At 47.9% G+C, this 26,658-nt stretch overlaps 2 protein-coding genes across 2 annotated transcripts in view; one reads left to right on the top strand and one right to left on the bottom strand.

Moving 5' to 3' along the window:
• Window positions 1-6,392: 6,392 nt before the first annotated feature.
• mst1ra (macrophage stimulating 1 receptor a) lies at window positions 6,393-17,516 on the bottom strand. Its single transcript, XM_062458347.1, has 21 exons — window positions 17,003-17,516; window positions 14,894-16,176; window positions 12,618-12,794; window positions 12,274-12,402; window positions 11,869-12,039; window positions 11,551-11,708; window positions 11,217-11,346; window positions 11,003-11,133; window positions 10,731-10,910; window positions 10,544-10,640; window positions 10,175-10,393; window positions 9,879-10,025; window positions 9,616-9,772; window positions 9,410-9,496; window positions 9,107-9,298; window positions 8,873-8,950; window positions 8,613-8,794; window positions 8,171-8,280; window positions 7,887-8,052; window positions 7,663-7,799; window positions 6,393-7,464 (listed from the first exon to the last, which is right to left on the bottom strand). The coding sequence occupies exons 2-21, from the start codon at window positions 16,091-16,093 to the stop codon at window positions 7,239-7,241; spliced, it is 4,074 nt and encodes a 1,357-aa protein (XP_062314331.1). The 5' UTR covers window positions 16,094-16,176; window positions 17,003-17,516; the 3' UTR covers window positions 6,393-7,238.
• An 815-nt stretch (window positions 17,517-18,331) lies between these two features.
• Window positions 18,332-26,658, top strand: part of uba7 (ubiquitin-like modifier activating enzyme 7) — a 33,438-nt gene continuing 25,111 nt past the window's right edge. The window contains exons 1-16 of the mRNA XM_062458360.1: window positions 18,332-18,693; window positions 18,783-18,951; window positions 19,083-19,217; window positions 19,323-19,429; window positions 19,532-19,622; window positions 19,719-19,851; window positions 20,196-20,293; window positions 20,467-20,616; window positions 20,807-20,971; window positions 21,105-21,206; window positions 21,316-21,396; window positions 21,848-22,003; window positions 22,557-22,722; window positions 23,181-23,377; window positions 23,855-23,919; window positions 25,315-25,510. Coding sequence (XP_062314344.1) covers window positions 18,647-18,693; window positions 18,783-18,951; window positions 19,083-19,217; window positions 19,323-19,429; window positions 19,532-19,622; window positions 19,719-19,851; window positions 20,196-20,293; window positions 20,467-20,616; window positions 20,807-20,971; window positions 21,105-21,206; window positions 21,316-21,396; window positions 21,848-22,003; window positions 22,557-22,722; window positions 23,181-23,377; window positions 23,855-23,919; window positions 25,315-25,510 — 2,058 coding nt within the window. The 5' untranslated portion in view covers window positions 18,332-18,646. The remainder of the gene's footprint in view (window positions 18,694-18,782; window positions 18,952-19,082; window positions 19,218-19,322; window positions 19,430-19,531; window positions 19,623-19,718; window positions 19,852-20,195; window positions 20,294-20,466; window positions 20,617-20,806; window positions 20,972-21,104; window positions 21,207-21,315; window positions 21,397-21,847; window positions 22,004-22,556; window positions 22,723-23,180; window positions 23,378-23,854; window positions 23,920-25,314; window positions 25,511-26,658) is intronic.

The raw sequence follows: 26,658 nt of genomic DNA, 5'->3' as shown, positions 1-26,658 counted from the left end.
GATAGAGTCGTATTTCTGACCGCACAGACATATAAAGGACATCTCTGGTTTCGGCAGAGTCTTGGGTCTCGGAAAATATCCTTATATTTTGGATTGGACGTATAGTTTTGCGTCTAGGTCAACTTGTTTGAGGTGTGGATGCTAGGTAAATGTTCGTTTTTCTCTCTGCCTAGCTCGTTAGCTATCACAGCTGCGCCATCACCGTGGCAACCAAACAAACAAGCACCAGGAAAGCAAAAGGAACACGTTTTTGAAACTGCAGGTAGAGTCGTATTTCTGACTGCACAGATATATAAAGAATATCTCTGGTTTCGGCAGAGTCTTGGGTCTCGGAAAATATCCTTATATTTTGGATTGGACGTACAGTTTTGCGTCTAGGTTATCTTGTTTGAGGTGTGGATTCTAGCTACATTTCTCTTATTCTCTGCCCTCAGCGCATTAGCAATCATAGCTGCACCATCGACAGACACGCACCACTCAGTCTCTCACACAGGTGATTGGTACGTTTACTTGACCATGAGAAACACGATTACTAGCAATTGTCGGTTTATGCCAATAATACGATTACTCCGTTTACATGTGTAATTAGTTATGCGATTACTCAATAAACACGTCTACATGATTCTTTTTTATTAATCGTTGTATGCTCCACGGACAAAACTTGCACCATCATCCTTCTGCAACAAAGTGTCGCCGTGTCTTCCTCTATCGGCCCTACTTCTGTATGTTTCATTCCATCAACACATTGAATCCAACTAAGAAAGCCGAGTAAACGCATAGGCTACATCTGCTACTGCTAATACTATCCCAACTATAATTTAATCTGTTAAAACGATAATATTCTTGTTACGACTAGCTAGCCTACTTTTTCTTCTGTTTAGCAGTTCAGCTTTCAGCTTCTCCCACATTGTAGGCTATTTTAGCTCTTAGTTTTGTTAAGATGATGCAGTTCAGCTTCCACACTGCCTCTTTTGTGTCACTCACACATTTTTGAAATTCATTTCAGCTTGCGGGTGTTTTCTCATTTCTCACTTTTATACTTATATAAAGTACTTATAAAAAATATAAAGGTTTTTGTGCAAATTATTCTCCCTTTAAAAGTAATGGTAAATCCTTTCAAATCATTGTTGGAATGCTGCTCCAGCCCCTTTCAAAAATACCTTTCGGTTGCTTTGAAGCTTCAGCTTATAACTTTCTACTAAATTTTCACTATTTTCAGCTTTTTTAGCATGGTCAGCTATCCCCATTCAGGTTTTCAGCATTCTCACTGCTGTTTCGCAGGAACAGCCGTTTCTAGTTATTTTTATTATTCTTTTTGCCCCCCTAAAACTCAGTCAATATTTGGCCTACATAGACAACCTAGGTGTCAAAAGTTTCATCTTGGTAGCGATTGAGTTGCTTCTATTGGGATTTACGTTCCGTTGCATGGTTTAAGTGGAAATTAAGTTTTTGTGGCGAAAAGTGAAGCTAACGGTGGCTAACTTGCTAGCCACAGTCAATGACGCTACTTACGTCACTAACGTCACGAAAACTCGTGTGACTACCTCTAGCAGAACATTAGTTTAGCAGCTCGTTAACTTCTGGGAGATAGCTAAGCTAACTGCTTTACTGCAAGGCAGCTGCAGAAACGCCACAAGCAAAGAGGCCAGGGTGATAACTATTTACTAATTTTACTTTGTGATATGACACACAATTGTGACGTGTAATGTACAATATAAGCTGATTTTATTAAGGAAGTAGGCCCACATCTACTTTCGGAAACGGTAGTCTACTATTTCACTGAGGCATTAGCATGACATTAACCTCTGTTACCCGGGCAACACATACTACAGTGGTCTATGATGCATCTGTTTTCAATCATTAAAATAAACATTCCTCACAAATACATCTTCGTTGTAGGATTTATTATGACATTACATTACAAGTAAACGATTTGTTGGTGAAATTATCATTACCTGTGGTTTCAAACCAGTGTTGCTCACTGCAACGCTGTAGCCTACGCGAGACACTACAAAAACATCTACACAGCTGTTTAGGAAGTCAAACGGCGACAGAACATGTTTGGCACTCCCCTTACTTAAATAAAAAGTCTTTCAATAGGTGAAACTATCTGACTACTAACCTGAACTTCATTGCCACAGCCTAAACTTTGTCAATCTGTTCATGAAAATAATTAATTTCAGCCTAAACCGTACAACGGAACGTTAAATCGAATTCAACCAACGCAATCGCTACCAAGACGAACACAGCAGTAGTCTAGTACTGTACTGTAGTAGTAGAATTTACCGGGGCAGCTTCTCCACACAGGGCTATATCGCATTTTGTGTTGTTACTGACTGATCGCTACCAGTGAGCTTTTTATGAATGAGCGATTTTCCACTAAATAAATGTCAAGCTTATTTACGTTTTTGGGGGCATATTTTCAGTTAGCAGATGGTACTGTTTGACTTCTAGAATAATCTTCAAAGGGGGTTCTTTATTAATGAATGAATGCAATATGAGTAGGCTAAATGCCTGAAAATATCACGAGAAGGGAAAACTTAAAAGGACGTTTAAGTCATAGAGATTAGGTCAATTTTTACACCGGTCTGCCAAATTTATTCGTTTTGATTCAACGATGATGCCTTTTGCAGGGGAAATGAGAAGATCTATTTCATTCTACACTTCACTCGTATTTTCAGTTGTAAATGAGCAGCAAAAAAAAATGCTTTTAAATCTATGTAATCTTTATAAATAATAAGTAGGCCCTATGCATTTTTATATAAAATATACAGACCCCTGTGCAACCGACGCAAGCAAGCACACCCTACAATTTCCCCAGAAATTGTACCCTCTCTAGTTAGTGTTTGAAATGCCTGATCAAGTGACATTGTCATTACTGTACATTTATTATCAACACGAACACACTTTGTGCTGACCCTTGAGTGCATGATGTCTCGGCGTTATGAAATATGAATTTGCTGGCGAGCGTGTTATAACCATGTGTTAACGAAATCATGCATTATTGATGCTAAACCTATACAAATGGAGACGGCTTCAGAGGCTAGTTCTCACGCACAGGCTGATTCAGGAAACAGAACATGTAAGAACAACACCGTCTATGAACTCCATGTTGCTGCGCATTTATCATGCTGTGGCATTCTGTTTTGTGGTTTTGAAAGCAAACTGAAATATCCGTCGAGGTGGATTTGACAAAGCTGTTCAATTTACGGTGCCATGAATGATGAAAAGAATGATAGAGAGCACTCTGATGAGCAAGCTCGATTCTCGATGCCTCGCGCGGCCTTGGAACTCGAAAGCTCTTTCACTGCTCGGCAAATCTTTCGCTCCTCTATTGACTCGATCCCATCTGTGGAGACATTCAGGCTGGGTGCAGGGGAGGCAACACATAGCTCTTCTTCTCTGACCTTTCCAACTTCTTCTCCATCGTCTCCCGGATACGAAGCGACAATGGAGATGAGGTAGGAAGAGACAAGAAATACGATTGGCCTTCTATTCAGATGATACACATGCTAAAGGATTAAAAGAAAATTGCATTTATAAAACCAGAAGGTGAAAAGGCATTAAAGAAAGCACACATACTTGCGGGCGAGAGAAACTGAAGGGAAGGTCTGGATCAGGAGAAAGGCGTTAACCTTCCATCACTCAACTAGTCTGAATAACTAGCACTTTCAGTACACTGACAGCAGTCCGTTCATATAAGGAAACCTTTCCTAAAAGACATTTAACTCCAGTGGCATTCAGCAAACGTAGTTAACTAATGTAACTCTTCTCTTCGTTCAAAACAGAATGCCACAGCATGATAAATGCGCAGCAACATGGAGTTCATAGACGGTGTTGTTCTTACATGTTCTGTTTCCTGAATCAGCCTGTGCGTGAGAACTAGCCTCTGAAGCCGTCTCCATTTGTATAGGTTTAGCATCAATAATGCATGATTTCGTTAACACATGGTTAACACGCTCGCCAGCAAATTCATATTTGTAGTTTACAATTTGTACATTTGTACATGTCACAAACACATGTTCAAGAAAATAAGAGCATTACTTTACAAGAGTATATTCATTGAGTAGGTTATTGACAATTATTTGTCTTACTTCCTGTAATATCATCATGGTTTTTATTTGTGGCTGTAACCTGACGTGATTGTTGAACACATTGCAAACAACTCCAACAACTTTCAGACAGTGAGCTCAGTTGATTTGGTGTTCAGAAGAAATGCCAGACCAACCATTCAAAGCTCCAGCTCCAAGGTGAAGCTAAACTGAAGTTGGCCTGACTCACAGAGGTCTATATTTTCCCTCAGAAAAGTGTATGGGAGTGGTGCAGTGTCGTACGTTCCCCTAATGCGGTATGATAAAATACCGTAAATGTAAATTATACATAAAGAATGCTGACTTCCAGCTATGAAAGAAACATGCAATGGATTGATGGATGTCAAGTATGGGCAATCCTGTTCAGTGCAATGCCTGGTGCCCTGACTATCAACCTAATGGTGAGAGTAGTCTGCTTGCGTCACGTTGAAGTTGAATTGAGGGGCTCTGCACAGTCCTCGTGGCTCAATGATCTGGTCATTTGTGAAGCTGTCAGATGTAGTCAGAGCTGGATTGGACCTAGGTCTGATTGTTAGACATCCTAAGGCGCACCCGAAGCCTTGGATCCATGTCGAGACCAGACAAGGAGAAATAGCAAGGCAATCAGAACACCAAAAGTCAAGAAAAGCTTTAAGATTTAGGCCAATAATTCTTTATGTTGGTGTGTGATTTGCTGGATACATAGGCAGGCATGGACTTCAACTCATGGACGGACGCACCAACCTTTGATTATTCGTCAGCCACAAACACCACAGATTTGATAAGGCATTTTCATCCTTTGTGTTCAGTACAGGATAGTGTTCCGTATGAGTATAGATTTAGACCCATTCATATGCTGTAATTACCCTACGTGTCATGCTACCTCATAATTAGGATCCTCCTCTGTGTAAGGCATGCAACTGATGAAAAGAGACATCGACTAAGCTACTGTTCCCAGGAAAAGTTGAGAGCAGAACCCACACGCCCTTTTCAACAGTCTGCTCCAGAGTGAAGGTCTCACCACCACTGTGAATCATACTTCAGTCATAGTGTATTCTCTCCCAGGGTCTCCACCAGTCTGTTTGCCGTAGGCCATTATTGATTTTTTCATTACCATCCAGATTCGTGGTATAACCATGCGCAATGACATTAAACAGTCAGAATTAACTTCTCAATGGGCTGACCAGACAGGGCATGTTTCGCCTCATCTCCATCGGGTTTACTTTGCTTTTCGTGAACTATTCTTCAAACGAATCCCAGGCCGGTGGCCCTCATCATACCCTTCAGCATGAGTTTCGGAAAATGAGAGGCACTGTCGACGTGTCAGATGATCACCCAGTGTTTGAACGTTTCTTCCCGATATTGAGACGAGTCATACTAACTGAGGTGGGCCTGCCATCTAAGAGGACATCTGAACACCAAACACACACCCGATTTCGATTCCTCGTCCACTTTTTCAAGTTCAGTACGCCGTCGAAGCGGGCCCAGGCAGAACAGGGTAGGGAGGCAGGAAGTATGATCTGGGATGGCAGCGGAGAGCAGGAGAGTTCGGAGGCACATAGTGGCTTTAGACCAGTTGATAATAGCTTTGTCATTAGAGTGCCTTTTAAATTGCCTTTCTCTATGCCGCTTTTTGAATAGCCCTCGATGGAGTTCAAATGCTACCTCCCAACCTTTGTATATCTAAGATGTATGTATTCGGCCAGTTATTAAATCAATAAGCACTATATTCTCTTTCTGCCCCTACCCAGTCCCTACCGGCAATCACAGCAGTATGAATCACCGGCCCCATGCTAAATACCTAGAGGGAAAGAAGGATAGTAAAAAGGAAGTTTTTAACCATTATAAATTATGAATGATGAGTATTAAAGATACGGGAAAATCAGATTCAAAAAGGAGAGAGGGGGGGGGGGGGCTTCACCCTGGCGAAGCCTTGCTGTTCCATCTCTTGTCTTCCACTCAGAGTGAACCTGGGGAGGTTCTCTGCTCAGCCCAGCCTCACCTCACTGCCTTTGAAGAAATCCCTCACCTGCAGTAAAACACAGCCCTCCCCGAACTTCTCCAACACATAAAGGGTGATGAAAATAAAGTGGATTGCAGAAGGAAGTCTTACACGTCAGGCACAAACGTTGTTACAGCATATAAACTGGAAAACAATGTAAATGTCTCCACATTCTATGATTACTTTTCTGTTAACAGTAAGGCAGCATATTTATCTTTGCATGTGAAGCTAACACATTTGAATACTAAATTAAAATATCTCAACTGAAACATCTTCAACATCCTGAAGGGGAGAAATAAGAAATAACACCAGTGGAGTCATTTCAGGTGATAGATTTTCTTTGTAACATATCTTCAAGTAAGCACATAAGTTCATTGTGGACACACGGGGTCTGATATGACGCAGAGTCTACTGCAGTGGGACAGTGGACTAGTAAAGGTTGTTACTGATCTCTAGTGGATGACTCAGAGAACAACAAGAATTAAAGCTCCAGTACGTGACACACATTTGAAAATCACATACAATAATCTGCAAAACCTTTATAAATTGAAATAAAAATATATTTTTAGTGCAGAATGTGAGTACAGTTCTCCAAAATGTTGACATTTTCTAACATTCACAAACAGACTCCCTGAGTTGTCAGTCAGTATAGGCAAGGGACCATTTCTTTCTTAAAAAACACATTGTGTATTAACACAGCAATGGATCAGTCAACTAGATGTTCCCTATCCTGACAAGCTCAACGGATGCTCCAATACCCTGTCAAATGGTGTCAATACCACAATGTCCACAAATTCATTTCGAATCAAGTCTACAATTACAATAAACAAACATGTTGGACTTTCATTGGCATTCATGTACAGCTGTGCTTCTTCAAGCATTTAATAAGATGTTCTCCCAAATGTTCCTGTCTCCACGTGGGTCCCGTGGCGTGCAGACCAACACCACGTCCCAGCCTCCAGGTCCTCACAGCAGACTGCTGCAACACGTGTGCATGTGGAGAGCTGAGAAGTCAGTCGCCGTAACCCTTAGAAGCCCCTCCCTTACCCAAGGACCAATGTCACGATCCAGTTTCCCTCCTGTCACTGGCCTGGTCTTGGGTCCCGTGGTCTGGACAGTCTTGGTTATCCTGGGGGTTCTGGCTGTTGGGGGGATCGGGGTGTCTCTCAGGTGAAGACCTGGCCGTCTGAGTCTGAGGCCTCTGCCTCATCGGCGGAGTTGGTGAGGGCTGGGTAGGGGCGGGGCTGGTCCAGGTTCACGTAGCTGACCATCAGGTTGATGTAGTGCTCTCCTTCCAGGGAAGACAGGATCTCCTGCACCTCCTGGACCAAGGTGTTGAAGTTTGGTCGGAACTCCGGCTCAGGGTCCCAGCACTGGAGCATGACGGAGTAACTGAGGCAGGGGCAAGAACAAAAAGACAACCATGAACACACTCATCCAAGCACTCCAAAAAAGATATTTACGTTCTTAGGTATGTCGGTTGGGGAACAGACTGATTCGTCCCAAGGCAGACAGTTACAGATGCTTGAATTTAAGTTGATCTTCCGTTTTTCTCATTCCAACAGCAAGGTAAACACGGCGGGCACTTACAGAGCGTCAGGGCAGAACTGGGGCTGAAGCAGCCTGCGGCCCTTCAACAGGTAGTGGGCGATGTCGTAGGGGTCGACATCAGGATAGGGGCTGGCTCCTCGGGTTAACAGCTCCCACATCATCACCCCGAAAGACCACTGGCAGAGTGGAGGGAGCTCGGGTCAGCGTGTCCAGCAAAGAAGTTCTGGAAACGACGGTTCATTGTTCTGGAACAGTCTACTCACCACGTCGGACTTGGTGGTGAACTTCTGGGTCTGCAGACTCTCGATGGCCATCCACTTGACAGGCAGCTTGGCCTTCTTGTGATCTTGGATGCTGTAGTACTCCTTGTCGAACACGTCCCTGGCCATCCCGAAATCGGCCACCTTAACGGTGTAGGTTTCATCCAGCCTGCAGAGGGAGGAAGGAGGAACAGAAGACACATGGCTCACACACCCCGGGTGCTTCTTTGAAGAAGGAGATCCTACGATTAAGGTGCCTGCGTTGGTGACGGTTCAGCAAGACTCACATGCAGTTACGTGCGGCCAGATCTCTATGGACAAACTTCTTCTGGGCCAGGTACTCCATCCCCCTGGCAACCTGCAGGCCGAAGCCAATCAGGTCCTTCACGGTTGGGTTCTGCACAGAGAGGCACCAAAAGGAGTTCGTTACCACATCAGACAAAGTCCTTTGGACAGAAATGACCCATTTGGACCAGGTATGAAGAGGTGCCAGGTATATGGCTCTGTAAAAAGAGGGGAGTCAGGTGGCAGAGCGGTTAGGGAAGCAGGCTTGTAATCAGATGGTTACTGGTTCGATCCCCGGCTCTGCCGGATGACGTTGTGTCCTTGGGTAAGGCACTTCACCCTACTTGCCTCGGGGGAATGTCCCTGTACTTACTGTAAGTCGCTCTGGATAAGAGCGTCTGCTAAATGACTAAATGTAAATGTAAATCCTCCCGGCTGCCTCACCCTCTTCTCACAGCGTATGAAGTGCCGCAGGTCCCCGTGCTTCATGTAGGGAAGCACCACCAGGGGGAGCCCTTCCTCGGGCAACAGGATGCCGAGCAGAGAGAGCACGTTGGTGTGGTCAAACCCCTTCATCAGGATACCCTCTCTGAGGAACTGCTCCACCTCCCCCAGGTCTGTGATCCCTGATCACACACACATACACTAACATGACACACAGTCGTTTGCAGACCAAGCAAACAATCTGATAAGAGTTCACATACGGTTCAGTGACTTCACGGCGCAGTGGATCTCTTGGTTGTGGACAGTCAGGTAGCCGTGATACACCGTCCCAAAGTGGCCTGTTTCAAAACACATGTTCGCGTCAAAGGAGACGTGCACTAGGCAAACGTAAGTGAGCAGTTGACGAAAAGGAGGAAACGGAAATGGGAAAAACCCCAGCGATGCGTCAACGATTCAAGTGGGATCCTGTCGTGTGTAAAGCCGCTGAGACGCACCTTTGCCGATGACCTGGCTGTGCTGGACGTTGAGCATCTCGGATGGGATCAGCACGTCCCGAACCTCCTCCAGGATCTCCTGGCGCAGGCTGACCACGTGGGGCATCACGGGCACGGACAGGGGTTCGTAGTTGGCAGCGTAGAGGAGGCCTTGGAAGGTTATGCCCCCTGAACCCGACTGGCTGGACAAGTCTACAGCGCATGGGAAAGACAAGGGGATAAGCCAGGTCAGGCGAAGGAGAGAAAGAGAGTTGGAGAGACAGTGTGTGTGTGTGTGTGGGGGGGGTGTATATGCTTCCTCACTTCGTCTGTAGTCGCCTGTAGGACTTGTGTTGTTGACGCCCACCCCTCTATAAGAGGACAATCTCGACAAACGGGTCTCAACTTTGGCTGAACGTATCACAAAGAAAATCCATGAAACAGACATTCGGTCAAGAGAAGCACGTAGAGACACGTATGACGGTGGGAACTTTGTCCACTCTTGTCTGAAAGCCAAAGTCCCTGCTCACCTTTCTCCTTAGTCTTCTGATGTTTCATAAAGATGAACGCGATGGCAGCACCCACTCCTATGGCTGCAAAGATGCCCAGTACGATGCCTACTTTCACCATGGTGTGGTTGACCAAGACCACTCTACCCACCTTATAGACAATCCCATTCACAATCACCTGGCACAGAAAGATACGTCCCGGTAAACAATGCGAAATAGCAACTCGGTTACATGAGATTAGAGAGCACGGTGGACAAGTGTGGTCTGTGAGGCGGAGTTTTCACCTGGACGGCCAAACCCTCACTGGGGATGACCAAGTCTTTAGGCATCCTACAGGTCAGCTCGTTCTCCAGAACCTGGACCTTACAGTCCACCTCTCCGATGGTCATACTGATCTTCATACAATCTTTCACCAGGCTCAGCTTGGCGTGCTGCACCACAGAGGGGGGGGAAGGGGGGACGGACGTTAATCGCGGCCTCAAAAGCTGTACCCGATGCCTCAGCGTATCTAACATTTGTGTCTCGTCTCGGGGATGTGTGTGTGTGTGTGGGGGGGGGGGGGGTTTGCCGGTGGACCTACGTGCAGGGAGACTTCATCCTGTCCTGGACTCAGGCGCAGCACGTTGCCTTCGGACTCGAAGGCTATGACGCTGGCGTCGGGATGGTACACGAAAGGCGTCTTCAGGCGACCCTTGGCCCCGTCCATGTCGAAGGAGATCTCCCCCTTGTCCGCCACGTTCCCGGGGAAGCCGGGGGCCTGGCACTCCACGAGCGTGGCGTTCCCCGTGACATGGCACAGCTGGGTCGGAAGAGAGCAAGAGGTTTGGAATGGGGAATGGACACAGCCGGTCTGCTGGAGAGAATTTCTTCTCTGCCAATGTAGAAAGCAGACACGTTGTGCATTTCCAAGTGTATTCTATGTTATGCAAGTTGAGGTATGCAATCTCACCCTATGAATAGGCTTCTCCAAAGAGTTGGATCTGTAATGGATCCCTATCTGGCTCACTGAGGTCAGATTCTGGCCAGTGATTACGATTCTGGATCCCCTGCATCATCAAATCAAATGAAGTTCACACATCACATATGAGGTACTATGAACCGAGAGCGTAAGTCAATGCGGTGAGAGTCTCTCCTACATTTTGAAACTGCATTTAGGGTGAAGGCCGGTGATCTCGGGATTGTGCTTGTAGAGGAACGTCTTGCTGGTTGAAACCTCCGACTCGTCGATGAGGACCTTCACAGGCGCCTCGCCCACCTCTCCAAAGGCTTGGGAGAAGCAGACGATGTCGGACATCGCCCCACTGCCCTTCGAGACACTGAACGAGAGCGACAGCCACAGCCATGACTTTGCATATAGTCAAACAGAGCCTCAACATACAGAAAAGCATGATGTCATGCCCATAAGTACCTTTTGCAGTCTTTACCACCAATCATAACCCTCTGGATGTTCCCAGCGTTCAGGTGGTGTCCAGACACTGTGACCAGTGTCCCCCCCAACTGGGGTCCGTAGTCTGGCTTTACATCGATTATAGTGGGTTCCTGGAGAGGAACAATGGCAGATCGGTATGTTTCACTGACAGTCACGTTACGACAAGACTGACGGCCAAAGATGTCCCTCTCACCACAAAGGAGAAGCCATGCATCTGGGCTTGGCCCTGGATGAAGAAGGGGCCCTCCGCCTCATGGACCTCCACGGTGATGTTGAGGTCCTGGGAAGGCATGCCAGACGGGCGTTGAAGTGTACACACCAGCCTGGGGGGGGAGGGGGGGGTTGAGAAAGTTCTAAATGACCCTGTGCTACTAAACTGTCTTTGGGGATCGGTTTAGCTCAGTGGTAGAGCCACTGAGGGTAAAGGTCACAGGTTCAAATCCCCACCCCTGCCCGCTGCTTTGAGTGACACGTGTCTGCTACTGTCAATGAATACATGCATGCATGTATTAGTGTGTGTTACTCACTGTGTACTGGTGCTTCCTGTCTTCCAGGTGCAGGGGGTCTCTCCCACTCTCACCTGGTGGGTCTTCTCAGTCATGTTTGACTGGGGACGAGATCGGAACTCCCATCCACACAGCGTCAGCGTCGTCTTACCATCAGGGGGCGCCGTCTTTGGGAAAAACTGCAGGCGAAACACGCGACATCGAATTCAAAAGGAGGGACCGCGATCCCGGACGGGTTTTCTCCATCCGTGATATAAGCAGGATCAGTTTGAGGTCGTTTGTGGGTCACGTCTTCTCCCGGGCTCCCCTCCGGGCGCACGGGGGAGGGGAGGGTCCTACCTCGGTGATGAGGGGCGGGCAGGAGGAGCCGCTCCACGAGCCCTCACACTGCTGCCGGCGGGAGCAGGAGCCCGCGCACCAGCCGCAGCCCATGAAGCCGGGAGCATTCAGACACCCGGAGCAGGTGAGGTAGTGATTACAGCCCGGCCCCGTAGGGGACACACTGAACATCTGGGGGGAGACCAACCGAGAGAGAGTGGGAGAGAGAGAGAGAGAGAGTGGGAGAGAGAGAGAGAGAGAGTGGGAGAGAGAGAGACAGAGGGAGAGAGTGGGAGAGAGAGAGAGAGAGAGTGGGAGAGAGAGAGACAGAGGGAGAGAGAGAGAGAGAGAGAGAACTGTATGAGTAGGGAAAGGCAGCACAGATAAACCTCCATGCTGTCGTGCCGTAAGCGGCGATCAATGTACCTTGTTTCCAACCACAAAGAGCAAGGAGTCTTCTGGAGATCCCGAGAGCACGGCAGCTGTCCTGGACACCTTGGCGTCTCCCAGGGAGTAGTTGGCATACACAGAGTAGCTAGAGCGGGTCAGGATGACCTAGAGGGACCACAGTCACACTGCTGAGCCATGGAAAAGCCCACACATGAAACACCTCACACTACCTCCCCAGACCCAGGAGTTTTGGGCCTTAGGTCTTGGACCTCGAGAGAAAATACGGCCTCGTGGACCACCATCCAGTCCAACTGTTCCATACACGGTTAGGGTGGTTCAGACGCCATGGTCTCCCGCTCAGCCAGTTGTTGCCGTGTTACCTGTAGCAGGCGGCCGTCGTCGGTGCCAATGTGTGCCAGGGTGTGATCCCCCAGAGTGGTGACCAGGATGGAGGTGAGCAGCACGTCATTCATCTGACTGTTTAATAAGTCCACTCTGTAGAAAGGCTGGGAGACCAGGGTGGGCTGGCTCGCGCACGAGGTGATATCCTCTGTGCTCTGTGTGGCATAAGCAAACAAGCATCGCCGTATTAGGAACTGTTTGACCACAAGTCTTGCGTGTTCCGTGCTATCATACTAGAAGATATGACACCAGATATCCTCCGAAAAGAACCCACGGAGAAAGCGCACAGATACAATCGGAGAGACATTGTACAGCGGAATTGAAAATGGTGGCGTGGAGGGCCAGGGTGTGTGTTTACACAGACACACACACACACACAGGAAAAAATCTTCCATTTAGGTCGGAAATGCGTCAGCCTGAGCGCCTGCAGCTCTGATCCCTGTTCACACCATGTGTACACCTCTGGGAGGAACATGGCCATAAAACAGCAGTCAGTTCTACCTCCAGGGTGATGTGTTGCCACGGTTGTGCTTCCTTAACGCACTGTCGCAACCCCAAACTGAAAGCAGATGCACTGGACTAAAACATGGGCAAAACATGCTCCTAAATCTGTCAGCATATCCAGCATGTATGAAGCAGAACGACTGAAACGAAGCAAGGTTGCTTCGAGGGACAGAGAGTTTGAATGTGGCTACTCTGGTGAAGCGAATTAGCTCTAACTTGCCCGTCGACTGTTCTTTCCGGTCGAAGACTTCTTTTCACTTGTTTCACCCACACAAGATTAGCCAGCTGTGATACAATTAGTTTGTCCTTCACTAGAATACACAAATGACTTTCACCTCGGCTTTTATGTTTTAACTATGTGCCTTTTGCATTTTATTTTATTGGCATGTGTCTGACTAGGATGGACCAACTCCATAACTCTTATCTGTAGATTAAACAGTAAACACCTTGACTTTGTTTATTGGTTAAGACCGACCGAAACTCGAAGGTCACACGAATACTGCTACTGTATCCTGCCGCTGCTCTCTAGCATGCATGTCTCATTGCACTCAGATAACACTAATTATATTCAAAAGAAGCAGACACAGGGACACACACCCACACTTCCTCCGCTGACCTAACACACACACAAGCACACACACACACACACAAACACACAAACTCCCTGGGCGCAGCAGTTTCACAATCCCCCCCTTCCTCCCTCCCCTACTGCATTCCGTCTCTTTATCAGCAGGATTTATAACCTGTGTGTTGGCAGACCGTCTCTGCAGGTGCAGTCTTTGAGCTCAGAGGAGGCGGAACGCCTGGAAGGGCGATAAGGACACACCTTGATTAGAGGCCATCGCAGCCATCGCGCAGGCGAGCGAGGAAGATTGTGGCCGATTCCTAAAACCCCGGACACACTCCGTTTCAACCACTCCCCTCCGGAAGAAGGCTGCGGTCCATCAGGACCAAAACCTCATGCCACAAGAACAGTTTCTTTCCTTTCGCTGCTAGCCTTTTTAACAAAGCCCCAAACTGACACTGACACTCTGTGACTTGTCTTATACACTGTCACTTTAACATATTCAGTATATATTGTATATTGCTATATTGTATAGCTCTGCCAGTAGTTTATTTTATTCTGTTGTACATTTTCTACATCTTCTTTTAGTTCATTATGTTTAAATGTTCACTGTTTGCACCTGCCCACCAAAGTAAATTCCTTGTTTGTGACCAATTACTTGGCGATTAAACTCAATTCTGATTCTGATTGAATCAACATGGAACTCGTCCCAATCGTGTTCCTTTTCCACCGAGGGATTCCGAATCTCCAATTCTCATTGGTCAAAATCCTAACTGGAGTGTTTCTTTTTGTAGTTTCATTGTTTAATTGTGTTTCACAGCTACTGGTTCTCATTGTGAGAAGTTCAATAGTGTAAATCGTTTCCACCCTTTTTGTGAGGTAACATGGCTCTCATGTACATGGTGTACCACAGCAGTGCAGAGATTCTGAGTGGCAGCCTGCAGCTATGACTCATTAGCCCCTCCCACCTTGTTTCTCTGTTCACCTCACTTCCACCCCAGTTACTACGGGTACAGATACACACAGCCGGGGATACTTCACTGTAGCAATGTAAGGGTCTAATACTTTCCATCAAATCAATGAAAAAGAAATCATGACATGAACGTATACACATAATATATCTTTATTGACATGTTTATGTTATGTTTATGTTATGTTTAGGAAGTGTGTGTGGGAGGTTCTCACCTCGTGGGGACAGCTCTCAGGGGGCTGGAAGTGGTTGAGTCCTCTGGAGAGCTGCTCCGAGCCATTGCTGCAGCAGTCGTTCACCCCGGCGTCGATGGCCGAGTTCACCGTGGCCATGGGGAAGGCGCACAGGGCTGACTTCCTGTGGGTCCGTCCACTCGCATCCATCACCGCAAACACCCCGTAGAGGATGTCGTCCTGGTCCACCCCCAGCTCCCCGGCCAGCGTCGTCCCCGCTCGCCCGAAATGGGCCGCCTGCAGCCCGTTATACACCACGTCCCCATGGCTCTGCCTCTTCCTCCGCTTGGACTTGAAGAGGCACTCCAGGATCATCTCCCGGTACATCCACGCCTCCGTGTCCTTCAGCGGCAGGCGTCCCAGGCGCGTCTGGAACGGCGCGAGGCTCTCGGCCACCGCGGGGTTCTCCCGCTGCACGGACAGGAAGTACACGTAGTCCTGCGTGGAGAAGCTGTGGACGTAGTCGATGCGGTAGGAGTGCTGGAAGGCGGGCAGCACGCTCAGGCCCTGCGTGACCGTCTCAAAGCCGTCCTCGGTGGACAGCGGACGGCGGATGGAGATGGACGGCCTGCCGTACCGCCGAGCCACGCGCTCGTCCAGAGTCGCCGCTACGAAGAAATAGGTGGTTTGGGCTTGTTCCACAATGTTGATTTTGGTGCCCAGAGGGCTGGCCACGCAGTCGGGACAGTGGGAGGGAGAGTTGGCCTGCTTCCTGAAGAGACATTTCGGAGTAGGCGTTGAACCGTCAGCGTTAAGTTCCAGGAAGTAACAGACTCCATGCTGGGAGCTCCCACAGTGGTACAGATAGGGCAGATATCCTGGGTCCATCAGCAGGACCTCATTGTCTGTGTCTGCGGGGTCTTCGGGGTCAGTCTCGACACCACACAGGTGACAGATGTCACACTCAGTGCTGCCCACCGGGCCTGTCCGCAGCTGCCACAGCACGCTCAGGTTTTGGTTCACAGCCTCAATCACATTCTGGGATGCCACGTAAACCTCAGGAGGAAAGGAGTTCACCTCTATGTTCTGTATGGGCTTCTGTGTCTGGAAGTAGGGCAAGGGGTAGTTAATGGTGAAGTCCACTCCCGTTCGAGGGCTTCTAGGACAGCTGGACTGTTGGGAGGCAGTGGGAGTCTGTATCCACATGCAGCATGTCAGCAGCAGGGGAGCCCAGGAGACCATCTCCACTCCACACACCACCTCTGTGATCTGTTACCTAGCGGAGGCCAGACTCCTCCAGAACATTCTGGAGACTGAGCAGAGCTCTGTGGGTTGACAGAAAACATTGAAGGATTTTAGCGGCGGACCATCACCATCACAACGAGTACTCTATTAGGGTTATTTTCAATGGAGAACCAAAGCGCTTTTAAAGAAATCATGTAAACGGGCTAAATATAAACTGTTTGGTTAGTTCCAAAAAAGAGGAATGAGAGAAGCCCTCTGAGCGATGGAATGTTTTAAGGCTGTAATGACGTAGGGTCTGTTTACTCTATTTCTGCTGCTCTTTCCTGGTTAAGGAGTTGTGTAGCTGTATTCAGGAGGTATTCATAATATCAGATCAAACCACATGATGCATGAATATAGAGTCATTTGCTGTGTAAATAGGAGGTGTTAACACTGAGGGAAAATTAACTGATTTTATGTGGGTCAATAATTTACAATAGACAAGACATGACATGCACTATGGTGACGTAACGTTGGAAATGTACTGTGGGACACAGGCTCAAACAAACTGAAATCTTAAAGCTAAAGTTGGTAGAACTCATATAACGTTCTTAAAAGTGACTAACTTAATGAAGAAAAACAATGTGTTCAATTTTGTTTATGAAAGCACAGTGATGCCAGGAAGGATGTTTTCCCAACTTCCTTCCAATAATCCTCCTGTTCCCTGGAGAACCACCACAACATGACAACCATGACAGGACGCAAAATCAGATTTGTTCAGGGCATAATGAGTAGACTAAATATGAAATACACAATTACTATTGTTAGTTCTTCACAACAATCATACTAGTTTTGTAATACATACAGTCATGGCTGACCTTTACTAGCACATTTCACTTCACCCAGAAACCATTTATTAAAGCATACCTGAGTTCCGTAGAATTTACGTCTCGGGGATTAGTCCAAAATTTCAGTTTAACATCCAAAGCAGATTATATGATTGGTAAATCCACGCAGAGCTGTTTGTTCGGGTCCTTGTGATAAATGTCGCGTATTGTTTTAGGACAAGCGCTTACCTGAGGGCACAGAGAGAGCACACAGACTTTGGCATCGACTGCTATCTTGTCGGTCCACCCCTTCCATGCCCCGCCTAAGGCAAGCCTGTCATGGTTCGTATTGCTCAATCTTTCAAATAAACTGCTTTTATCCCATATTGAATTGAAGCAGAATAATACCTAATTATCGTAATTGAACAAAACATTACAACCTGTATTCTTCCTTTCTTTGTTAGGCTACCAACCTCAATGTTCACTTCTCTTAAACATTGTCGTTAAACTGAATCAGTGAGGTGGGCTGCTTAATATAAGCTAGTTCTGAAAATGAAGCTCTTCCAGTAAAGTGTGGGAGGAATGTTAAATATACGAAGAAAACTTCTGGCTGACCTGTAAAACAGACTTCACTTGGAATGTACTTTGAATGAAAGTCAACTCCTGTTGTGGGATAGTGAAGGAGGCGGGCGCGGAGGGGCCGCCTCAGTGTACTGTTCCTTATTAATCTTTTAGAAAAAACTGAATCCAAGATCCCTGACACATGTTCTTATCAGGTTGATATTTCCCAGAAGAAGCCCCACTCACAGCCAGTCAACGACACGCCTGTTTGCGGTCTCTGAATCTGGTTGACTAGGTCTGAGTCAGAACTGTGTAATGCCGAATTAGCCTTGACCGACAAATTATAAATGATGAGACAGTTCAGGAGGCTGATTAAGACTACTTTCCATTATCACTTGAGGACGTCAGGCTGTCATGGATGTGGGCGTGGTTCGGCATAGTCCACACTTTGATTTCCTGTCGTGATGTAAGAGTGCCTGTGTTACACTGATTTTCTTTATTGGCTGTATACTTTCTCGTACAGCCTCATCCATTGGACTTTGTTTATATATTCAGACTTTCTAATAATAACTTGGCAATATACCTTATCATATTCATTAAAAAAGGTGGAAAATCTTGAACCAATCTCGGCATTTTGAGCTTCAACAATTCGGCATATTTACCACAACCTTACAGTTGTATTAGGGTATTATTTGTATGTCTAGGCGCCCATCAATAACTTAACAGCACACTATCTCAAATAATTTTAATGTAATTTAATTATGGGAAAACCTGCAGTTTGGATCTCACGTGTGTACACATTGTAATGGCATGCAGCGCACTCTAGTGTTTGTCCATAGCAACTAAACGCCCACCTTGCTGAGTCAGCGGAGAAAGTATAAGAGCCAGTGGTGCTGTTGACAATGCAGTCATATGGTGTAAATATACCTGTGCATATGTTAAGTTTCAGTGTCAGGGGTTAAAACAATACAATTGATTTAGTAAAATGTAATACAATTAGTTTCGTTATGACCAAACCGAAAGTGAAAGGCGTACAAGTGAGCAAAGAGCATGCACTTGTTAGTCATCTACTCGGCACATACACGTCTTTCAGGTTTTAACATTTAAAGGAAGCAGAGTAGTAAAAAAATATTCGACACTTGTATTACTTTCATACTCAAAGGTAATATTTTCCTTTCAAACCATGTCTGAGAAAAATGAAATCGACGAGGGCTTATACTCTCGCCAACTGTAAGTAAACTTGTCTGTAAGACGAATTCATTTGATGATAGCGTTCACATATAGCCTATGCTTTCTCTAATTTTGTGTTGGCTCTGCAGGTATGTACTGGGCCATGATGCGATGCGTCGTATGGGGACAGCCTCCGTTCTGATTGCTGGAATGCGAGGTGTCGGGGTCGAGATAGCCAAGAATGTAATCTTGTCCGGAGTGAAGTCGGTCACTGTCCAGGATGAAGGTCTGGCTGAGTGGAAAGACCTGTCCACTCAGGTAACTTTATGGCAATGGGGAAACATCTGTATGATTATTTATTGGTTGTAATGTCAGTTTTATGGCTAAAAACTGCTCTAAAACCCTATGTTGTCAGATTTCATTTAACCCCCTATAATATTCCTCCCAAGTTTTTCCTTCGTGAGAGACACCTGGGTCAGAATCGTGCTTTGAGCTCCCTACCTGAGCTATCTGCCCTGAACCCTCATGTTTACGTGACTGCCCACACTGCCCCACTGGACCCAAACCTGCTGCTCAAGTTCCAGGTGGGCTACTCTGTACCACAGAGGTTGTGGCCTTGTGTGGCCTTTTAGTCAGAGTAGCAACAGTTAGCTTAAGACATGTTAAGAATGCCTCTTTGTTTCTATCAGGTGGTGGTGCTAACTGACTCCTCATTGGAGGATCAGCTGCGTTTCGGGCCATTCTGCCATTCTAATGGAATCAAGTTCATTGTGGCAGACGCCAAAGGGCTTTCTGGGTAGGCTTTGCGCTCTCCTAAATTTAATAACCTCTTGTCATATCGATCTCACGAGTGGTCTTTTACAACTTCTTTTGCTTTTTTCACTTGCTTTGACTGCAGTCAGTTATTCTGTGACTTTGGGGAGGAGTTTGAGGTCTTGGACATCAACGGGGAGACTCTGGCATCAGCCATGATCGACCATATCTCTAAGGTACAAGCTTTCACTTTTGCTAAGAACCATAAATCGTAATCCCAGAGCACAACAGAACCGACACAGAATGTTCCGTTCACACTGATGTCATTTCAGGGAAACCCTGGAATAGTGACTTGCTCCGTTGACCAGTCTCATGGCTTTGAAGATGACTGCAGTGTGTCCTTCTCCGAGATCCGTGGCATGACAGAACTCAACAGCTACGGGCCGGTGGACATCACAGTCCTCAGTTAGTAGTACACGCATAGTGACAGTTCTAATGACATGTACAGGTGGAGTCAGGTGGCTGAGCGGTTAGGGAAGCGGGCTAGTAATCAGAAGGTTGCCAGTTCGATTCCCGGCCGTGCCAAATGACGTTGTGTCCTTGGGCAAGGCACTTCACCCTACTTGCCTCGGGGGGAATGTCCCTGTACTTACTGTAAGTTGCTCTGGATAAGAGCGTCTGCTAAATGACTAAATGTAAATGTACACTCCTTCATCTAGCAGACACTTAAGTGTTGCACAAACAGCGCATGGAGTTACGTGTGTTGATGTGCTGGCGGATGAATGTCGTCCTTGTTTATGTCACGCCAGGCCCGTACTCCTTCAGTATCTGTGACACCTCAGGCCTTTCTGAGTACCAGAAGGGCGGGGTTGCCACTGAGGTCAAAAAGGCCCAGAAGCTACGATTTGTAAGTGTTTGTCTCGTGTTTTCAGAAACATCATGCATATGTATACACATCCTGTATAAACTGTTTATGTCAACTGTACATACATATGGATCCAGTTGGTAAGCGATACAACATACAGTAAGTGTGCTTAATTCTACGAATGTGCTTAATTCTACGTCTACCATGTGCTACAGAAATCTATGGATGAAGCCTTGTTGGACCCTGAGTTGCTGGTGATGACAGACTATGGGAAGGTTGATAGGCATCAGACTCTACACCTGGCCTTTCAAGCCCTGCATGGCTTTGTAAAGACACAGGGAAGACTGCCTAAGCCCAGGTCCCAGGTCAGTACCGGCTCTAGCACCAGAACATAAACAGTGGGAGAACCTAATAACAGGAACCAGTCTGGTCTATTAGGATTGTCTTCCACGGAGCTCTTTTAATCATGATCTAAAGAGATTCTTCCGAATCGGGGGTTGTGTCTGGGACTTTCCCTCGGCCACCTGACCCCCTCCCTCTGGTTCCTCCCTCCAGTCGGATGCCGAGGTCCTGCTGGCCGGGGTGGTCGAGCTGAACAAGGTGGCTCAGCTGGAGCACCTGGACGAGGCTGTGGTTCGAGGTCTGTCCTTCACCGCCAGCGGCGACCTGGCCCCGGTCAACGCCTTCATAGGAGGAGTGGCCGCGCAGGAGGTCCTGAAGGTGAGGGGGAAAAAGTCCACAGACACAGACAGGAACACGTCCCCGACTCGTCCCCCTGTGGATTCACGTGTCAGCTGTGCGGACCCGCCGCCACGTTTCTATGTTCACGCGTTTCGTGTTCACGTGTGCCCAGGCTTGCAGTGGGAAGTTCACCCCTCTTCAGCAGTGGCTGTACTTCGATGCCATGGAGTGTCTCGCCGACGACCATCAGTTCACAGAGAGCTCCTGTTCACCTGTACAGTTTGACGTTCAAGATAGAATAGGAAGAAATATGATGCTCAAGAGTCCTCTCAAACTCTGCATTTCGTGTGCTTTAGCTAACGGCTCTCCTGGCTCCCTTCCAGAGAGGCAGCAGATACGATGGCCAGATCGCTGTGTTCGGATCAGCTTTCCAGGAGAGGCTGGAGAAACAGAAGTATTTCCTGGTAGGTGCACGTCTATTCTTGTTCCAGCAGGGGGAGCCTTTCGCACGCCCCAAACGAGCCACTGTCCCTCTTTTTTGATCCCTGCTAGTGTTTCAAGTGACACACGCAGGATACGGCCGTGATTCAGGTGGCATTTCCTGTTACTGGGCTGTTCAGGGGGCGCAGTGAGCAGTCAGCAGTCAGCACTGCCAAACCCTAACTGTGTTTCCTCTGCAAATGTTATGCTCTGCTGTTTGTTTTGTTAAGTCTGTGTGTGTGCGTGCGTGTTTGTGATGTGTGTGTGTGAGTGAGTTTGTGTTGTGTTTCCAATTTAGCATCCACATTGTAGAGTCTAGTGCTTTAAATGACAATCTGGATTTTATTTACCAAACAAACAGGACTCTATTTTGGAATATAGTGTATGTAATATTTACAACAATATTAACAAAAAATGTTTTTTTTTTTTATTCAGGTTGGAGCTGGTGCCATTGGGTGTGAACTTCTGAAGAACTTTGCTCTGATAGGCCTTGGTGCTGGAGAGGGAGGACACATCACCGTGACTGACATGGACTCCATCGAAAGGTCCAACCTGAACCGACAGTTCCTGTTCAGGCCTCGAGACATCGGGGTAAGCTGTCATTAGAATCTCAAGTCAGATGTGGTTCTGACAACTCATTCATCAGTGACATGTGCTATGCTCTGGAGAGAAACTAGCTGACCCCCTCTGACTTAACTGGAAAAGTCAAAGGCCATTGTTAACGGCCAAGTTAGATGCCGTATGAAATGCAATGTCATGGCCATATCACATTGCAAGACTTCTATGATAAATGATATCATAACAGAATTTTCCATAATAGGAAATACCCATAATTGTAAAAAACGGATGACGTGTCCACTTGTGACACAACCATAACAGTCATAGCTTGCTCTAAATCTGGGTATTGAGAAAGCAATTAAAAAAAAAAATAATTCAGGGAACCTTTTGCCCTTTATATGGTTGTATAACCAACTGGCAGTAAACCAAAACGTATGTAGAGAGCTGGCTGCATATGTACACAGGAACTGAGTGCTTGACTCTTTTCCACAGTTTAACTTCAGCTGAGTCCTTTCATTGCGAGTTCCAGATGTTTTGATCCCCTTCAGCAGTCAGCTCACCCCCCCTCCTCTCCTCTCTTCCACAGAGGCAGAAATCGGAGGCGGCTGCCGAGGCAGTCAGAGAGATGAACCCACGCGTGAACATCGAGGCCCATCAGAACCGCGTGGACCCGGACAGTGAGCGGGTCTACGGACGCCGCTTCTTCACAGGCCTGGATGGCGTGGCGGCCGCTCTGGACAACGTGGAAGCCCGTCAGTACTCCGCACTGTGTCCTCCAAATCCCAAATCTCTGCCAGGCACACTACGACAGTATGATCTGCAATGGTGTGAGGCTGTGAAACAGTTGGTGTTATGGCTCTTGTTAGCACCGGTATCTGTAAACAAATGATAAATAGTGCGGGCGCTCGACACGATGGAGACGTACGCGCTACCTTTGGTGTCACCATCAGAAGCAAACTCCATCATCATCCTCTTCGGCGGCAGCAGTCCTTTAGAAGTAGCGCCCGCCGAGCTGCTTCTCCAGAGCGACTCCTCGATGTCATCGTGTCGCTGATACTGTAGACAGTCACTGGCTGACAGGAGATGTGAAATGCGCAGGGTTCACTCTGTGGACCATGGCGCATGTAACCCCAGATAGCAACAGCTATTTGGTACCAAGCGACGTACAGGGGCTAGATGACTGATGAGCATGTGTCTGTCTGTTGTGCAGGAGTGTATCTGGACGGGCGCTGTGTGCAGCACCAGAAGCCCATGCTGGAGGGGGGGACCCTGGGTAGTAAGGGCCATACTCTGGTGGTGGTGCCCCACCTCACACAGTCCTACGGCCCGGCCGGGGCTAACAATGTGAAGGCCATCCCTCTCTGCACCCTCAAGAACTTCCCTCACCGCATAGAGCACACGTTGCAGGTCAGGCCTGAAGCTCCGCTCTAGGGATCCACAGTAGATTCTGTAGGAAAGTTGTTGCATATGACCTTTGACGTATATTGGGTTGGGTTTAACCCTGGGAAAGATCCTGTGGGCTGGCTAAGCCCCGGTGCATGGCATGACTACACCACATGTACTGCTGTTGGGAGTGTTTTACACACAGCTCCTAAACTGAAGGGCAAGGCCTTGGCAGGGCTACCCACAGGGATTACACCACCAACCCTCTGTCACCATATTCCCATGTTGGCTGAATGTTAGCCCAGCCACATAGGGCTACACTCATCTCTTAATCCCCCCCCCCCCCCCCCCGCAACACACATGCAACTTGTTTAAAGCAGAAAGCCCTTTACTCCGTGAACTCAACGTGGCCCAGAGTGAATAAGCTTTTGAGCGCGAGCAAAGACAGAGGGTTGGTTGCTAGTGAAACCAACTGATGAATCAATATCTTGTTTATTGCAGTGGGCTCGAGACCAGTTTGAAGGGCTCTTCAAGCAACCAGCTGAAAACGTGAACCAATACTTGAAGTAAGTCATTCCTACACGACATGGGTGAGTAAAATAGTACAATCTGAGCCACAGTGTTGTAGAGTGGAGCCAGGTTGTGGTGCATTGTGGGTAAAAAGGGCCTGCTGGGTTAAAGGGCCTCTGTGGGGAGGGGGGGGGGCGTTTTTCTCATGTAGGCCTCAGAGACCATGCCTTACAAGCAGTCCACCAAATGGACCCTCTAATGAGTTTACAGTGGTGGAGAGACTCAACAGCTGCTCTGTTATGACTGTATGGTTTAGCCTCACTGTGGGCGACTACAGCATGACAGTGTGTCTCAACTCAGGTCCTTAAAGCCCTCCTAATCCAGAGCTGTCAGAGGGTCTTCCACAGGCTCCGGTTATCTGCGGCAGGTTTAATGGAAGCCTTCTAAATGGCGGAGAAGCCCAGTTGCTCGTGAAGAGGGGAAGGACGCCCTAGAGCAGAGAGTATACGACGCCGACTCAGCAGTTTCACCCACTTCTGTAGGAGCGCCATCTTCTTTGTGTCCCGAAGCTGGGCTACGTATCTGAGCACAGGAAGACAATGATTATAGCGTCTGAGTCACAGTCAACCATAAAGAGGAGGATTAAACCCTCCTATAAACAAGCCCCTCTACACAACCATATGTACGCTGAGAAACAGACCGCCTCAAAATGCGTCCTCACTTCCTGTTTAGGCCCCCTGTAAGTGAGACGGCTGCAGGATGTTAGCTGCTGGTTTAGAAGTCTGACCACGGCAGAGCGGGCTGTTTAGAGAGAGCTGGCTGGAGTGTTTACAGAGGAACCTGGGTCATAGCTCCGAACACCACCAGAACCACAACACTGAGCCCTTCCTGTCCCTCCCCTCGGCAGCAAGGTCACGTGACCGCTTTCAGATAGGGACGTCTGACCACCTGCCCCTCACTACCTCACTAACAGGACCGATTGAATAATATATATGAGAGGTAAATGTTCTCGGCTCTGGCTTCGTTTCGGAGACGGATACAGAGATTGAGCGGTCTTTGACTGCGTCTTTCAGTTTGGCATGTTCAGGTGTTGGCTACTTTCATCGTGGTGTTGTTTTTGTTTCGCAATTACGGTTGGAATTTCAGACAAGCCTTGGCAGAACAATGGAAGTCAATCCTGTGGTCGGGGGGGCGGATGGGGGGGGGGGGCTGGATTGGGGGGGGGGGGGGGGGCTCAGCCTTGAGGAGGCGAGAGGCAGTGTGTTAGGTCATGTCATGAGACCTTGAGACGGTTAAATCAGCCTCGAATCCACAAACTCATCCGTGCCCGCCCGTCTTACGTCATCCCTCATTGTTCTCCTTCACTCTGTTGAGTGTCCCTCCGCTTGACCAGGATTACATAGGGGTGCATTAGCTGCTCCTTATCTAACTGCCGCTCCCTGGGTTTGCAGAGATGCCGGCTTCCTGGAGAGGACCCTGGGCCTGGGGGAGGCCGAGGCCCTGGAGGTGCTGGACGGGGTTTGGGCCAGCGTGGGGGGCCGGCGTCCGGCGGGCTGGGAGGACTGTGTGAGCTGGGCCCGACTCCGCTGGGAGACCCTCTACAACAACGACATCCGCCAGCTGCTGCACTGCTTCCCGCAAGGACAGGTAACGACGCGACTCCGAAACACAGTCGACGCACGCAAACGAATGCATGCGTGGAAAGCGTCCTTCTGCTCGCGGACACATGGGGGCGCTGCCAATGTAGCTCCCATTCTGTACCTTCCGGAAGAGACGGTCTGTTGTGTCTGGTCTGTCTGACGTCACGTGCTCCTGTCCCACCTGAGGGAGCTCCGAGGGATTAGCCCCAAACCAAACCCCCCCCCCCCCCCCTGACCCTCGTCTGACAACTGGCTCTGTCTAGTCCATTCACACAGCCCTGTGCAAGATATGGGTCAATAGAAATTCCTCTGACCAAGACTGAATTCATTCCAGTCGTATCCTGTTAAAGCCTTACTGGGGGGAGGGTGTGTCCGACGGTCAGAAATGCATAAGCATTTTTGTTCTAAGTCCCCTGGGAGAGTTCTAGTAGTGTTTATTTTACACTCATACAGCCGAGGAATGAGACACCGAGAAGGAATGAGCCGTGTCACTCCCACTGAAACACAACGGTCCTCATCTCACGGTGCTGTTCGACGCAACAGCATCTCCGCGCGTCTGTCTGTTCCATACGCCACGGCATTGAAGATCCTCTCGCTGTAAAGTTCCACCGAGCAAAAAGGTAGTCAATGAGTAAACGGTCTGACATTTTCGACGGTTGCGGTGGTTCCTACTGCTTTTGATTCTCCTTCCCCTTTTCATTGGTTAACCCACCCAGGAAGCCCAGCCAAGTGAGGTGGGATGTGGGCTCTCTTGTTGTTCCGACCACAGAGCCATCTGAGGAAGTATGATGAAGCAGCTGTTGGCCAACCCCTCTCTAATGATGCAAACCATGAGCCTAAATGTCAGTTAGGTTCTTATTGAGCCACACAGTGATATTGAGCAAGCAGAAGCAGTGTTGTGAGACATGGTTGTGTCGTAACACGGCTCTGGTATCACCGTGGTAACACCGTGGTCCTGCAGTGTTCAGCTCAAGGCTGAGAGGGGACGGACAGCTGGAGGTCAAAGGGCACTAATCGAGATGACAGGGTTGGTCAGAGGTCAAACGTAATGATATACCAATACAGGAGACAAATTAGGATGAAGTAGGAGGAGAAGATATGGACAGTTGTTGGTTCGCGCTGATACAGTTCCAAGTGCTCAAATGTAGGGTTAGA

The sequence above is a fragment of the Osmerus eperlanus genome, chromosome 1, assembly GCF_963692335.1.
Source record: "Osmerus eperlanus chromosome 1, fOsmEpe2.1, whole genome shotgun sequence".
NCBI lineage: Eukaryota > Metazoa > Chordata > Actinopteri > Osmeriformes > Osmeridae > Osmerus > Osmerus eperlanus.
The sequence above is the reverse complement of the archived record's forward strand: the minus strand, read 5'-3'. Positions and strand labels throughout refer to the sequence as shown.

What these genes read in the sequence shown, in the direction of transcription:
- mst1ra (XM_062458347.1), bottom strand. Translation starts at nt 16,093, where the DNA reads ATGGTCTCCTGGGCTCCCCTGCTGCTGACATGCTGCATGTGGATACAG. An exon ending in CTGAGAGCTGTCCCCACGAG is followed by an intron (nt 12,795 to 14,893) that starts GTGAGAACCTCC and finishes TATGCCACACAG; the next exon opens with AGCACAGAGGATATCACCTC. An exon ending in TCAGAAGACTAAGGAGAAAG is followed by an intron (nt 9,497 to 9,615) that starts GTGAGCAGGGAC and finishes TGATACGTTCAG; the next exon opens with CCAAAGTTGAGACCCGTTTG.